This window comes from Bactrocera neohumeralis, chromosome 3 (genome assembly GCF_024586455.1).
Source record: "Bactrocera neohumeralis isolate Rockhampton chromosome 3, APGP_CSIRO_Bneo_wtdbg2-racon-allhic-juicebox.fasta_v2, whole genome shotgun sequence".
NCBI classification, from domain to species: Eukaryota; Metazoa; Arthropoda; class Insecta; order Diptera; family Tephritidae; genus Bactrocera; species Bactrocera neohumeralis.
This window is the reverse complement of record NC_065920.1, coordinates 14,020,015-14,034,121: the sequence shown is the minus strand read 5'-3', so window position 1 is coordinate 14,034,121 and position 14,107 is coordinate 14,020,015. Positions and strand designations below refer to the sequence as shown.

The following is a 14,107-nucleotide window of genomic DNA, read 5'->3' as shown; positions in this document are numbered from 1 at the left end:
AAACTAAAAAAAAAAAAAACAAAAGCAAAACAGACAATTGTTTTCAAGTGACTCATTTCCGAAGTTGCAGTTACCACATACGTACTAATATTAACACATTACGGTGGCACATTATTTCATGGAATTAAGTTAGGAGAAAGGCATGTACATAGGTCATTTTTATGTTCGAAAAGGCCTTTTAATTAATAAATAAAAAATAATAATTTAGTTTTCCATAATTTAAAGTACTTTAATAATCGGTGATTCGTTTGAAAAATTTGCATTCCCTTGATTTCGTAGGCTCTCTCAAAAAAAGGCGTCTGACGTTGAGAAAGATATTTCTGCTTAAAATTATCTCAATTCCAAAAACTAAAAAAATATATTACCAAAGTTGTTGAATACAGATAATGATCGAAGGACTATTAAAACTTTTGATTTTTGACAAAATGGTGGCTTTCCAAAAAATTCGTTATTTCCTACAAAACCTGCAGTTCACATGGACTTAAGTGGTTATATGGGTTTCATCGAACAAAATAGGGCTTATTTCCAATATTTTGAACTAAGTGATACTTTTGAGTTTTGACAAAAAGCTGGCTTTGCAAAAAATTCGTTATCTCTTAAAAACAAAATTACACTTCAGAGGATCTTAAGGGGTTGTATGGGTTTCCTCGAACGAAAAAAGGGCTTACTTTCAATATTTATTCTTTCATATAAGAAATTAAATATTTTATTCGATGTTTTATTATTCCAAAGATACATATTTTACATAGATATTGTAAAATTTTCAAAGCAAAATATTCAAAATTCGGCCATTGCATTGACATTTCCGGCAGGCCGTTGTCAAAAAGATACCTGCGTTCTGACAAACTTCTTACAGTATCATCTGAAGTAAAAAGAAAGAAATACATGCTTTAATTAAGACCACAAAATAGGTGTTGAACGAAGGAAAAAAAAGTGAAAATTGTATTTTGTTAAAAAATGTAATTTTAGTGAAAATTTCTCGACGATTGTTTTTAAGTAGTTGTAATTGAAGTAAAAATCTTTCCTTCAAGAACTTGTAAATAATATCTGGAATACCCATAAAATTGCTTTACCCTCGGTTGAGTAGTTCGCAAGAAATCTTGGCAACCTGCTTTGAAAACACAGTTTCGAGAAAAATGCTTTTAAATTTTTAAGTGAAGAGATAATATTTGATTGAAAAAGATAAAAAATATATGTAGATTTTTTGAAGCAGCTTCCGCGGTCATGGCCGAGTTTATAACGGCAGGCTGTTTTCTTGGCTGGCCCAAACCCAGCCCACAGCCCTGAGGGGCCCCACTTTAGCTCGTCTTAAAACGGATGTTTTTTTTTGCCTACCCAGAGGATAATTGGTTTAAGACAGGAAGTCATGAGCTACTTGAGCCATATTTAAAAGAATCGTTTCTGGCCACTCCCAAGTATGTAAATGGCGCTCACTTGCGTGAACTTCTACACATGGCTCCATCCTCCAATTCTTTATACTATTGGGTATTATTAGTATATTAGACTGAAGCCAATTTTATAAGCGATAAAGAAATTCTGAGAATTTTAGCCACCCTACTAACAGGGTATACACATACTATAGTACATTAACGTATTCACTTTAACGTACATATGTATGCAATTCTAACCGTAGTTTGTTTGTCAGTCACTAAATGTTTCGCTATTTATTTGCTCGTGCGTTTTTATCACTGCGAAAGAATTGCATACATTTATGCGAGTATTTTTAACAACCCAACGCCTTCTCTGCTTCCACAGCTGTTTTTATCCGCCACTCTTATAATAGTGTTCGTCGATTTAGTAACCGTGAAGAATGCCAATTTGTACAGACAGCAATTATTGCTCATTGCCCATCACTTGCCAACACGACATTCATATATTGATGCACACACACACACACACTTACACTCGTGAATAAACAACTGCAGCTGTAAAGCCACACCACAGCTAACAACAACAACTCTTAAACAACACCACCACCTTTATCTTACAGCTCGTTACTTGCCACCTAAGAATAGCTGTTCCACCGCGAATGGCAAACTCCATACAACATGTCGTTTATACCACCACACCCCACTTCGCTGTGCCCCCACATCCTCTGCATGAGTGTTGTTATTGTATGCATGTATATGCCGCAACAGCAACAGGAAACTGCAAACTTTTTCTTTTGCTTTCTATCGATTTTTTCGCTTTATCGGTTGTGAAAAGCAAACTGCTGCATTACTACTGTACGCCTCCCATTTCTTCAAGTCGTCGATTTTTTCTACTTCTTTCACACACTTTCCGTTCTTCCTTTCTTCGCTGGTATCTCTTTTTGGTCGCGTTAATGTAGCGCGCTGCTTGATTGCTCTTATTCTTTTACATTATTATTTCACTTGTAGTTTTGTATACAATGTACCCATATTTGTTCATATGATCCCTCGTCTACATTGGTTGCAATGTCAAAATGCATTTTTTTTTTTGAGAAACGAATATGAAAAAAAAAAAATCGACTGAACTCAAATAAAAAAATTCCCATAAAAAAACTTGGTTTTGATCCGACAGTTTGTATGACAGCTTTATTCTTTACTGGTCCAATTTCGGTGAGAGATGGTAAATGAGCAGCATCTAGGAGAGAAAAGACGTGTGCAAAATTTCAGATCCAAGGATCCAAGAGGGATTAGTTCGCCTATATGCAGTCAGAAAGACGTTCGGACAGTCTCGGATACCGGTCAGGGCATAGATATTCATCTTATCTAAAAATATGTGTACTACAGTACAAAGTTTAAACTTTCGCTTTGTAGATAGTGGAAGAAGCTTCATAATTTCCGCAAAGTTTGATAACTTATCATACCGAGATGGTCTCACATTATTTATTTTCAATTGGGTGTATGGAAATAACATACATATACATACATATGTATACTACCATGAGCAAAAAATAGGAAGGCTTTGTTCGGAATTTTAAAATTCTTAATTTATTCTTCATAATCTATGTTTTCCCTCTCAAAGTAATCCCTCTTGGTCTCAATACACTTGTGGGCACGTTTTCCCAATTCTCGAAAGAAACAGTTGTTAAAGCCAATTTCCAGAAAGGCCTTCAATGCGCGTAGCGATTCATGTTTAATGTCTTCAGTTGGCTCTGAACGTTTTCTCCGGAGCGTTCCTTTGAGTTTTCTGAATAGCCAACAGTCACACGGAGCTAAATCAGGCGATTACGGTGGTTGCGACACGATATTGCTTGAAAATGCAGATTGCGACGGTGCATTACCGTGGTGCAAAAACCAAGAGTTATCGGACCATAATTTCGGCCTCGTTTAACGAATAGCTTCGCGCAAACGACGCATAACACTCAAATAGTATTCCTTGTTGACAGTTTGTTCGGTCGGAAGGGATTCGGAGTGCACCACACCGCGATAATCTAAAAAACCTTGATTTCGAGGTGGTTTTTCGACTTCGGCTCACCTTTCCCACGATATACGGCCGATTGATCATCTCCTTCCGGGTGATAAGCATATATCCAAGAATCATCACTAGTAATGAAACGTTCCATGACATTCTGGTAGTCGGAAAGTATTGTTTCATAGACGTTAATGGGACGCTGTTTTTCGAAAAAGAGTGTTTTTGGCAACAATCGTGTTTTCGATTTTTCTTATTCACTGATTCTTCCGATATTCCAACGACACCAGTAAGACCTTTATGTTATTCACGCATTGATCAATCGACCCAAATTTAAATTAAAATATTTTTTAATCATATTAATGAGATCTTTGTGCCTTTTTTCGAGTAAGACTATAGCAGTAATCTGAATTTCCCTTGAATCTTACTTCGTTTCTCCATAATATCGAGTTTATACATAATAACCACATCATTATAAATATACATACGTGCTCACTCGAACTTTGTTTAAAGCGCATTCATCCTTTGTGAACGAGTTCCAGGAAAATCTTTGGGAAATCACAGACAAAACTTAATTTTAAATTGCATTCAACACAGAATGAGATAAGATGGACGGAAATATAAACGAAATGGTTTTTCTCTTAAAGCCAACATAAAATCCACTTGGTTGCTGTATGTAACACGATAATACTCATTCTGGTTGCCGATTAAACAGCGTTATTTTTAATTGGGTTCAAAATCTGTTAATAAATCGAAGAGTGAGGTTAGGTTGGATGGCTGATCACCCAAGCTGGCGGGGGATTACACTAAGAGTACTGTGTATAGTCAATTGTGAAGCCAGATAATAGCTCCTTCTGCTGGATATCAGATATTGACAAAGCGCCCTGAACCGATCACAAATCTGGTTAGATGTTGTTTTTCTATTTCCGCTATATCACTAGATATCTAAAAATAGGAGATTCAAGGGTTTTTATTCTTGATCTATCAAAGACGGGACATCAGAAAGGAAAATGTTGAGATATTTATATCTCATCTTCTTCCAAACAGCTTAAGTAACAGAGATCCGGTAAAATGTTCAATCTTACCGCACTAATCAACCATTGAATGATGGTCTTTGCTGAGGGCGAAGGATTCATTTGACTGCTTAGAATTTACCTTGGGCCGGAAGAAGCTTAACTGTACTATGGTTAGTAGCTTACTAACGCTTGGTCAGCTGGTCTGAGGCCCAAAAATACAGTAGTGAACAACTTGAATAAGCTGAAGGAGCCCTTACCCGTTCACATTCACCAGCAATATATCCAGTGAGATTGTGGTACCTAATCTAGCAAGCTCATCATTCCTGCAGTTTTCTGCAATGTGCGGCCAGGCACCTAAAACACTCTAATCATATAGTAACTCGATGCCAGAGATAAATAACATAGCAAGACGTGGCAGTAAACAGATAACCTAAAACTGGAGTTGATGGATAGATTCCAAAAGAGGCACGTCTCTTAAGTTTATTTTAGCGTAAGAGATTACCTTCATTTTATGATCCACAATTTGAGTTTATTTTGTTTCTCAATTTGTCGAAAAAACATAAAAATTATGCACAAAAGGCAACTCTCCTTTTGTCAGTATGCGATATGAGTAAACGCTTTTGCTTCAATGAAATCAAACACTTCGCGAAACAGAAACTAAAAAATTGTAATTAATATAAGTTAAAGATGCGAAAAAATCAAACAGAACAAACAGCAAAAAACGCGACAATAGCAAACATACATATGCATACATACACTGCGCGTCACCAGGTTAGCACACCTTAATCAACATAAAAAAATTGCTACTGATTTCTTTATTATTAACTCTCAGCTACTTAATTGTTTTCTGAATTTATAATTTTTATTGTATGAACAATCACTGGTGAAGAAAATATGCGATAAGAATATATGGTTTATGCTATTTGCTGTGCTTTTTGGGCGAAATGTGTGCCTTATTTTTGTGTCATCAGCTTGGACCATTAGACCCAAGGTACATAATTTTGGAAAAAAATCATAGTAGGATGAAACCCATCGGCAATGAAGAATGACATAACAAAGATTAAGTACAAAATAATTTACGGTCGAACTTGAGGTCGGAAAAAGTAAGGAATGCCCCTTCCTGAAAAATTCACATAAACTCAAAATTTATATGAAAAATAACACAGTTTGTGGGTGGTTTTATTTGTTTTTTTTTTTTTTTTTTTGTGTACAACAATATATTTCTTTTACGAAATTTGGTATAAACTTTCTAATGTTCCAAAAACACCATTTTCTAAATGTAAAATATTAATTTTTTCTTTTTAAATTTACAAATTAAAAAAACCTTAATTTTCTATAAAAAAAAATCTCAAACACTCAAACACACTTTTTATAAGCACTTTTGTTTTTTCTCTTCGATCAACTGAAAACGGGTTCCATTCTGATGATTGTAGACTTATTTGCATGTCAAACTCATAATCCCATGTCTCATCGGCGGTTATAATGCTCTTCATGAATGTGGGATTGGAATTCGCACGGTCACGCATGTCCAAAGAGACCTGTTTATGGGACTCTTTTTGAAAAGAATTCAGCTTTATCGAGGCGAGTCGAGCAAGAACGCATTTATTACTCAAAATATACACAATAATCATTTGAACGGACTGTCGAGCTCTATTGCCATCTCTCTAACACTGAACCGACGATTTTCAAGCACCATCCTTAATTTTTTTTAATATTTTCTCAGTTGAAGAGGTCGAAGGTCGTCCAGAACGAGGCATGCCTTCAACGATCTCTCGACCGTCTTTGAAGGCTTTGTACCACTCGTAGGCTTTTGTTTTTGATAAAACTAAATCACCGTAATCCTTTCCAACATTCGCAACATTTAGGCACACGAAATTTGATTACAACTAGAAAATTTGAGAATTTTAGCTCCTTTAATTTTGTTAGAAATTAACCAAAACTATTTAAACCTGTAGTGTGCTAACCTGATGAAACGCAGTGTATGTATATAGGTTGTACACAAGTATGTATGTATGTATGTTTATAACAGATATTTGCACACCAAGTAGTTAAGTGCAAACCACAATGAAACCAGAAATGAGTTTCTCGCATCAAATAGCATATTTTTTGCGAAGCGTGCAAACATAACCGATATACATATTTGCTTAGGTATTATTGATGGACATAAGACGCGGCGAATCTTGCGACGAGGCGTTATTTAAAATATGTGTAGTATTAGCTAAGAAAATTCAAACTACGCAGTTGAAAACAACAACAATGACAATGACAGCGCAGCACACGCACACATAGTCACATATGTATGCAAATACATAAAATTGCCGAATCAGAATCGCATGAAAATTTAACTAATATGTCGCTTTGATCAATAGAAAATGATTATTTAAGAAACTGTTTGACTGATCTACGCTTTATTCTCTGCTCTGTTTCTTTCCAGGAATAATTTCAGCGGAAACTGAATCCTCTGTGTGAAAAAAACGTGTGATGGAATAATTAGCTAAAAGATTAATATTCTAATCAACAACAACAACAATCAACCTTAAAAATTTAACAAATTCAATACTTGAGAAAAATAAATCAACAATTTATTTCTTCAGTTCGTGATAAAATGCTAAAACACAGCAGCTTAAAGTACAGATGTTTAATTCAAAAGCAAAAAATTTCTAAAATTTTTTGAATTTTGCTTTTAGTTTATATTTTTTTTTCGTTAAGTTATCTTCCACAACCCTACAGTGCGAAGAGTGAAGTGCGTAAATTTCGGAGGTGCTTTGTTCACGCATAAACCGCGATGTTTTGAAAAGAAAAACAAATCAACTAACGAATGTGTTCTACTGCTTGAAATATAAAAAAAAAATAAATAAAATAAATTAAAAATAATAAAAATAGCATAAGTTAAATTGCTTGGTTATGAATAATTTATAAGTATGCAAATTTGTAGTAATTTAAAATTAAAAGAAAATATTTGTGAAAATGTTGAAAATAACAAGAATAGAATAAGCAAAGTCGACTAGTGCAAGAGCGTCGTGATCAAGGTGAGAGTGCTACACTTAATGGTAGATGTGTGTGAGTGACTGTTAAAAGTGTAAACCATGAGTTCAACTGAGCTATATACAAAAAAAATACAAAAATATGAAATTAAGTGCTCAACTTATATAAAATTTTCATTACTATACCGGTCCAGTAATTGTGTCTACTTAACAGCAATGCTTGTGGCAGCGCCGTGCTATGCCGCATGACTGTTCTCCATGTCCGTTGTTGCACACTATGCATCGTCGTCACATAGCTAACGTCGCCGTTGGTTTTCATGTGGACAACGACAAACCCAATAGTGGTAGCCCCAAAAGTATTGTAAAAATCTGCAACAATGAACAAAACAATAATAATAATAATAAAATCAAAATTTACACTACTAGCAGTAAAACGAGCGTTACAACAATATTAGCGGCAACAGCCACTGTCACTGTCAACGTCGCGGTTATAGTGTACGTCGACAACAGCGCCGAACTCGACACGAGTTGTAACCGCTTCTATATCGCCATCAAACTAAAACGCAAACAAACGCAGGTCGGTACTTTAGACGCTGAAATCGTAGTCGTTTTAATAGCCATTTTGAGCTCAGCGCCTTTGTCAACCTTACGACGTACGTCAGCTAACCAAATCTCTCTGTTATACTACAGTAACCTATAAATGAATAGACACAAATTCAGTCGGAAACTGCGTTTCACAGTCATAGGTCAAGTGTCATTGAAATTGGAGGCAGTTGGGGGTTTTTTCGCGTTTTAGGCAAAGAGCAAATTAGCTGGTAAAACTCTCACAAACACTTACTCAGAAATAATTTCGACCCATATCAGGTGGTGATTATGAGGAGTTTTTAAATGCTTTGACAAATATGTATTATTTCATTAATATTTCGTAGGTTAAACCGAGCTTAGATCTTTGAGGAATATGCGCATTTGAAAAAATGCCGGTGCCAAGAATTCCCAAGCTAGATTATTAAGAACAAGAAAAAACTGATAACTCGTCAAATGAAAAAGTTTTCCATATAAGCATTTGATCCCAATCGTTCCGTTAGTATGAGAGCTATATGCTATAGTGATCCGATTCAAGGATCCAAACAATTTCTTCGGAGATTACACTATAGTCTTAGACAATAATCCACGCCAAATTTCGTGAGGATATCTCGTAAAATGAAGAGCTTTTCCATACTTGCACTTGATTTCAATCGTTCAGTTATTTTGGCAACTACATATATGCTATAATGATCCGATCTGAACAATTTCTTCGGAGATTATATTTTTGATTTAAATAATAATCTATACCAAATTTCGTGCCGATAACTCGTCAAACGAAAAAGTTTTCTATACAATTACTTGATTCCTCTCGTTAATTTTGTATGGCAGCTACATATATGCTATAGTTGTCCAATATCGGCGGTTCCGACCAATAAGTAGCTTTTTGGAGGGAAACAAAATTTCAGCTCAATAACTAAAAAATTGTTGGCCTAGTTCGCGGATATAAAAACAGACGGACGTGGCTCGTCATTTAACAGCTGATCTTTTATATATAAATACTTAATAGCGCCTCCGATGTTACCTGCTGCGTGTTACAAACTTCGTGACTACTAACTTAATATACCCTGCCATATCTTGGGTATAAAAATATACCATATCGTATATATGTATATCTCGTTACTACTTCGCTGTTTTTGAGCTGATCTATTTCTATGAAATGCAATGTACTTGTACTGATGATCAAATTCAATTAAATTTAATTTAAATTTCTATTCTTAAAGCAGTTACCGCTGAGCGCGACCTCATCAGCGACACTAATAAAACTGACAACAATTGCAAATACATATAAAGCAACAGCAACACAAACAAAAAACCCACAAACTATTAGGAAAATCACAAAAAGCAACCATTTGTGAAATTCGCAAAAGCGCTGTGTACGAATCAGTCCAGTTGGTTGATGTAAATTTAACAGTGTACAACAAATTTAAAGCTGTGACAAGCAGCGGCAAATAAAATAGCAAACGAAGAATTAGAGCCTAGCAACAGTGAATGTGTGTTTTGCATACTTGCAGAAGCAATCGATTTAAAATAACTTCAAACAAATAAATACACATAAATAACGCATAGAATTTAGTAGTAATTAAGTCGTAAGCTTAAGTGCAAATAGGTAAATTAAACAAAAAAACAAAACTTGAAGCAAATTACACTAAGCCAGCCGCATATAATCGAAACTATACCTTAAACTTAATACAAAATCGACAAGATTTATAAATTTGGATACGGTTACTTTGCAATAAAATCATTCGTCCTGGATTATCTGCTAAAGACATTGCGCACTTTGAAAAACCCGATTATGGCCGAGAATCAGACCGCCACGGAAGATTCCGGTCAGCAATCGCAACATCAGCAGCAAGGGCAGCAGCAGCAACAACAGCCGCAGTCGCCACAGCAAGATCAGCCACCTCCCTCTGCACTCGCATCGCCTACAACACCGCCACAAGAGAATAATTCCGCATCATCGCCCGAAGACACCCAAACCGTTGTTGCACCCAACACCAATCATCATTCGCACAATCACAACCTCCGCAATCAGCATCAGCATCATACAAATCAAGTGCATCCCGAGCAAGGCCATTCGCTTACCATAATGGATCATCATCAATTCTCTGATATGTTCAAGAGTAGCACCATAGCAGCACAGCGCCGCAACACAATACAGTCTCACGCTCCCATACGTGCCGCCGGTACCACAGCGATTAAGAAGCCGCCATTGACTAAAATGACATCGCTATCAAATGCAAATACCGGTGGCAGTAGTGGTGGTGGTGCGAAAGTCACCAACTCGTCGGAGAAACGTCATCATCACCATCATCCCCAGAGCGCCCATCATTCGTCGCTGCACCATCATAATGTGAACAGCAGCAGCAGCATGAATCATCATCACCATTCACCTTCAACGGGTGGTAGTAGTGCAGTGCATCGTCGTACCAGTGAGAGTTTGCGTCTCAACGCCTCTGTCAGTGGTGGTAATAATGGCGGCAGCAGTGGTTCTGGATCGGTCGTTAATTCATCCAATACGAATCTTTCAAATGCGACCAGCACTAGTAGCATTCACTCGAATGTGACTACAAACAGTACCAGCTCGAGCACATCGGTTGCACCACAGTCAACAGCCACTACGGCTTCGACATCGACGAAAGTCACATCGCCAAACAACAATGGTGGTGGCAGTAGTTCGGCCAGCACCAATACAAGCCGCAGTCATCACAGTCATGGCCATGGAGGTGGTGGTGGTGTAAATGGCGCTGGCGGCAATCAGCACCATACTGCCGCTTCACAGCCAAGCAAAAAACCAAAGACGACCTCATCTTTTCAGATTACTTCCGTTACTGTGGGACATCCCAAGGTGAATTCCGATAATGGCGATGAGTCGGCTGACGACTTGGATGAATCCCATACAGATGAATCTCATAGTCGTGTTACCGATCTCGAAAATGAGACACCTTCAATGTCAGAAGATACATTCTCCAAAGAGGAGGTGTATTTCTCCAATAACGCGTTGAGCACTACAGCACCGGTGATACCGACCAGTTCACAGTATGGTCTCGTTGTTGTAGATCCCATTGGCCCATCGCTCGGACAGACCATACAAAATGTACAGGTCAATGTTTCGGACAACATTATAAATGTGGTGAGCGCTGCTGTCACACCAGGCGGCAGTAAGAAGAAGGACGACATCAAGGAGACGCAGCATCGTAGCGAACGTTTCAAGGTGGTTAAGATCGAGTCGACTGAGCCGTTCCGCCGTGGACGTTGGATGTGCATGGACTATCTCGATCACTCAACTGTAGGCACCGGCGGTAAGGAGGGCGGCGGTGGCAACAATAATGAAAAGACTGTTTCCTCCGAATCGGGTAGCGGCGGCAGCAGCGAACCGGCAAAGACTACACAAAGTATGATAATTGGCACGGGCGCCGCACAATTACTCGAAAATCATGTGGATGGCGTTGGAAATAGTTTGCAACTTACTACTGGGGGCGGTACTGTTGCCAATACTGCGAATGATGACAACTGGAACTTTGGTGAAGGTGATGGAAGCGTCAGCTCACCAGCTCAACAGATGCATCAACAAATGTCTGCACCATCTGGTATTGCCACCGCACCGGCTACAGTAGTACATGGCATGCAACACTTTATGTCCGAATCAGCCGGCATACAGCAGGGACATACGCAACAGCAACAGCAGCAGCAACAACAACAACAGCAACAGTCACAACAAGTATATGCTGATAATGCGAATGCCAATAATACAGGCGTCGGTGGAGCCACTCAGGATGTCGTTCACGGGCAAACATTGCCCATGGATTATGCAACAGTTGTCGCACAGCAATTGCAACAATCGTTGCAGCAACTAAAGAAACAGGAGGAAGCGATTGCCGCTTCCGAAGAAGCTGGTACGGTTTATGTGCCACCACAGGCACAACAGCAACAGCCGCAACAACAACAGCCGCAGACGCTTCCTAGCAATTTGCAGTTTCAAAACGGCAGTGTTGTTATGTGTGACAACAATAACGGTGCTGTTAGCATGCAACAGGTTGAAAATCCGCAGCAACAGTCCATGCCAACAGCCTATGTAGCACAACAGCAAAGTGGCAACTACAGTCAACAGCAGCAACAAAACTTCCAACCCGCTGTTACACAGCAACAACAGCAGCAGCAGCAGCAACAGCAACAGCATCATCAACAACCGCAACAACAACAACACCAGCCTTCTCCTCCGCAAATGATGGGCAACGACGCCATGAATATGCAACTTCAGCAACAACAATCATTGCAACAGCAGCAGCAGCAACAACAACAACAAAATCAATCGGCTTCCGCACCGACATCGCAAATCGATGGCGCAGCCACACAACCACAACAATTCCAGTTCCAGTCACAAGCGCAGCCACAGTCGCAGCAACAGCAGCAACAACAACAACAACAAACACATCCACCACAGTATCAACACCAACAATCAGCTCCAGCTGGTCAAACGATGCCCATCGTAACTCAATTGACAAACTATGAATTGCAGCAACAGTCTGGCGGTCAGCAACAGCAACAACATCAGCAGCTGCCACAACAAATGCAACAAAGTGCGCCGCCGACTATTGCTGATCCTAAGGTTCTTGCGGCCACCATACAGGCACATCATGAACAGCAGCAACAACAACAACAACCAGTAACGCTTGACAATGTCCAAATAACCAATCCAACAACAATCGCAAATATGCAAAACGAAACGTTGCAGTTGCAGCAACAGCAACAAATTCATAGTGCTAATAATATGAACAATGCTAGTGCCAATACTAACAATAACAATAATAGCAATAATGTTGCAACTGTGAATACTGTCGAAGAGCCGGCACCGGTTCAACAGGCAACTCCGCCGGCACAACAACAACAACAACAACAGCAGCAGCAAGTACCACAACAATTGCAACAGCTACCACCACAACAACAGCAACAGCCATCACAGCAAACACAACCGAACGCAGAAACAGAGACTGATAGGTGAGTCAACCAACCAAATTTCTTATTTTTCGTGTATATTTGATGAAACTAATGTTATTTGCTTAGATCGAAAGTCTATATAGTTATGGATAGTTGATTAAATATTCGGGAATTGAAATTATCTAAATACAAATATCTCCGAGTTTAGCTAGTTGGCTTGAGTATTAATAGAAAATCCCCCCTTTATGGATCTGTGTGAAGTATAATATTTTGTCGTAGGGAAATCCGCACTTATTTCTACAGTCTTAGATGAGACAACCAAAAAAATTAATAGTGCTCAGCCCTTGCATTTGAGATCCGGTTCTTATGTTCATTCTATAAATGGTTAGTCCTAATGTTAATGGACTAAATACTGGAAGCAGTAAGCTTAACCACTCCCGAGCCAAATCTTAGAGGAGACGAATAGTTACATCCAACGGTCAGTGTACCCTGTTAGCAAAGTCAAAACTACGATCAAAATTCTGTTCTCTTACCACGGAAGAGGATAAGAATGTTCGGATACGAAGCTTATATCCGTTGTTATTGGATCGAAAAGTACACTTTTCCTTCGCAATTAGAGCAAATGTTCTTTCGTTAGATTAGAAAGTGGCTGAATCCTCAGTCTATTGTGCTGCCTAACGAAAAACTTCTGTAGTTGGATATCAGCTATCGACAAACACGCTCCGAACGTGTCATACTTCTGCTTAGGTGTTTTACTTCTAGTTCCGCTATTTCGCCTAGATGTCTTAAATTATGACATCCAAGGCCTTTTTGCTTTGTTCTGACAAAAGGGGAGCAGTTAGAACTCCTACAACTATTGAAAAATGGGCCTTACGGAGAGCGAAGAGCACCAATCCTCTTGAAAGACCTTGCGACCCAATGATAGTCGATCAGCGCTTGCTGATTTTGGCTGATGCCCCACAGGTCCAGTAGTGAACCGCAAGAAGTCATTCCGCAGTTATTGCGTAAGGTACCAGTCCTAGCAAGCACATCAGCCTTACAGTTTCCTGCAAATACCGCTTTGGTCAGGCACCCAAACCAATCTAATCATAAAGAAGGTTTCTAGACATCCTCAACTGAATGTTAATATCGCTACCCTATTATCGAAATGAATAGTCACCACTCTCCAGGATGCTGCGCTCCGGAACAGTTGATCTACTGCTACCTTTATTT

The 14,107-nt window shown here is 38.6% G+C and overlaps 1 protein-coding gene across 6 annotated transcripts in view; it reads left to right on the top strand.

Moving 5' to 3' along the window:
* Positions 1–7,213: 7,213 nt before the first annotated feature.
* Positions 7,214–14,107, top strand: part of LOC126753518 (protein bunched, class 2/F/G isoform) — a 228,873-nt gene continuing 221,979 nt past the window's right edge. For 3 of the 6 annotated variants that reach the window (XM_050465029.1, XM_050465028.1, XM_050465024.1), the window contains exons 1-2: positions 7,870–7,952; positions 9,181–12,955. In XM_050465029.1, coding sequence (XP_050320986.1) covers positions 9,753–12,955 — 3,203 coding nt within the window. In that variant the 5' untranslated portion in view covers positions 7,870–7,952; positions 9,181–9,752. Of the gene's footprint in view, positions 7,421–7,869; positions 7,953–9,180; positions 12,956–14,107 lie in introns of those variants that run through there. The other 3 variants (XM_050465027.1, XM_050465025.1, XM_050465026.1) reach the window with 3 other exon arrangements.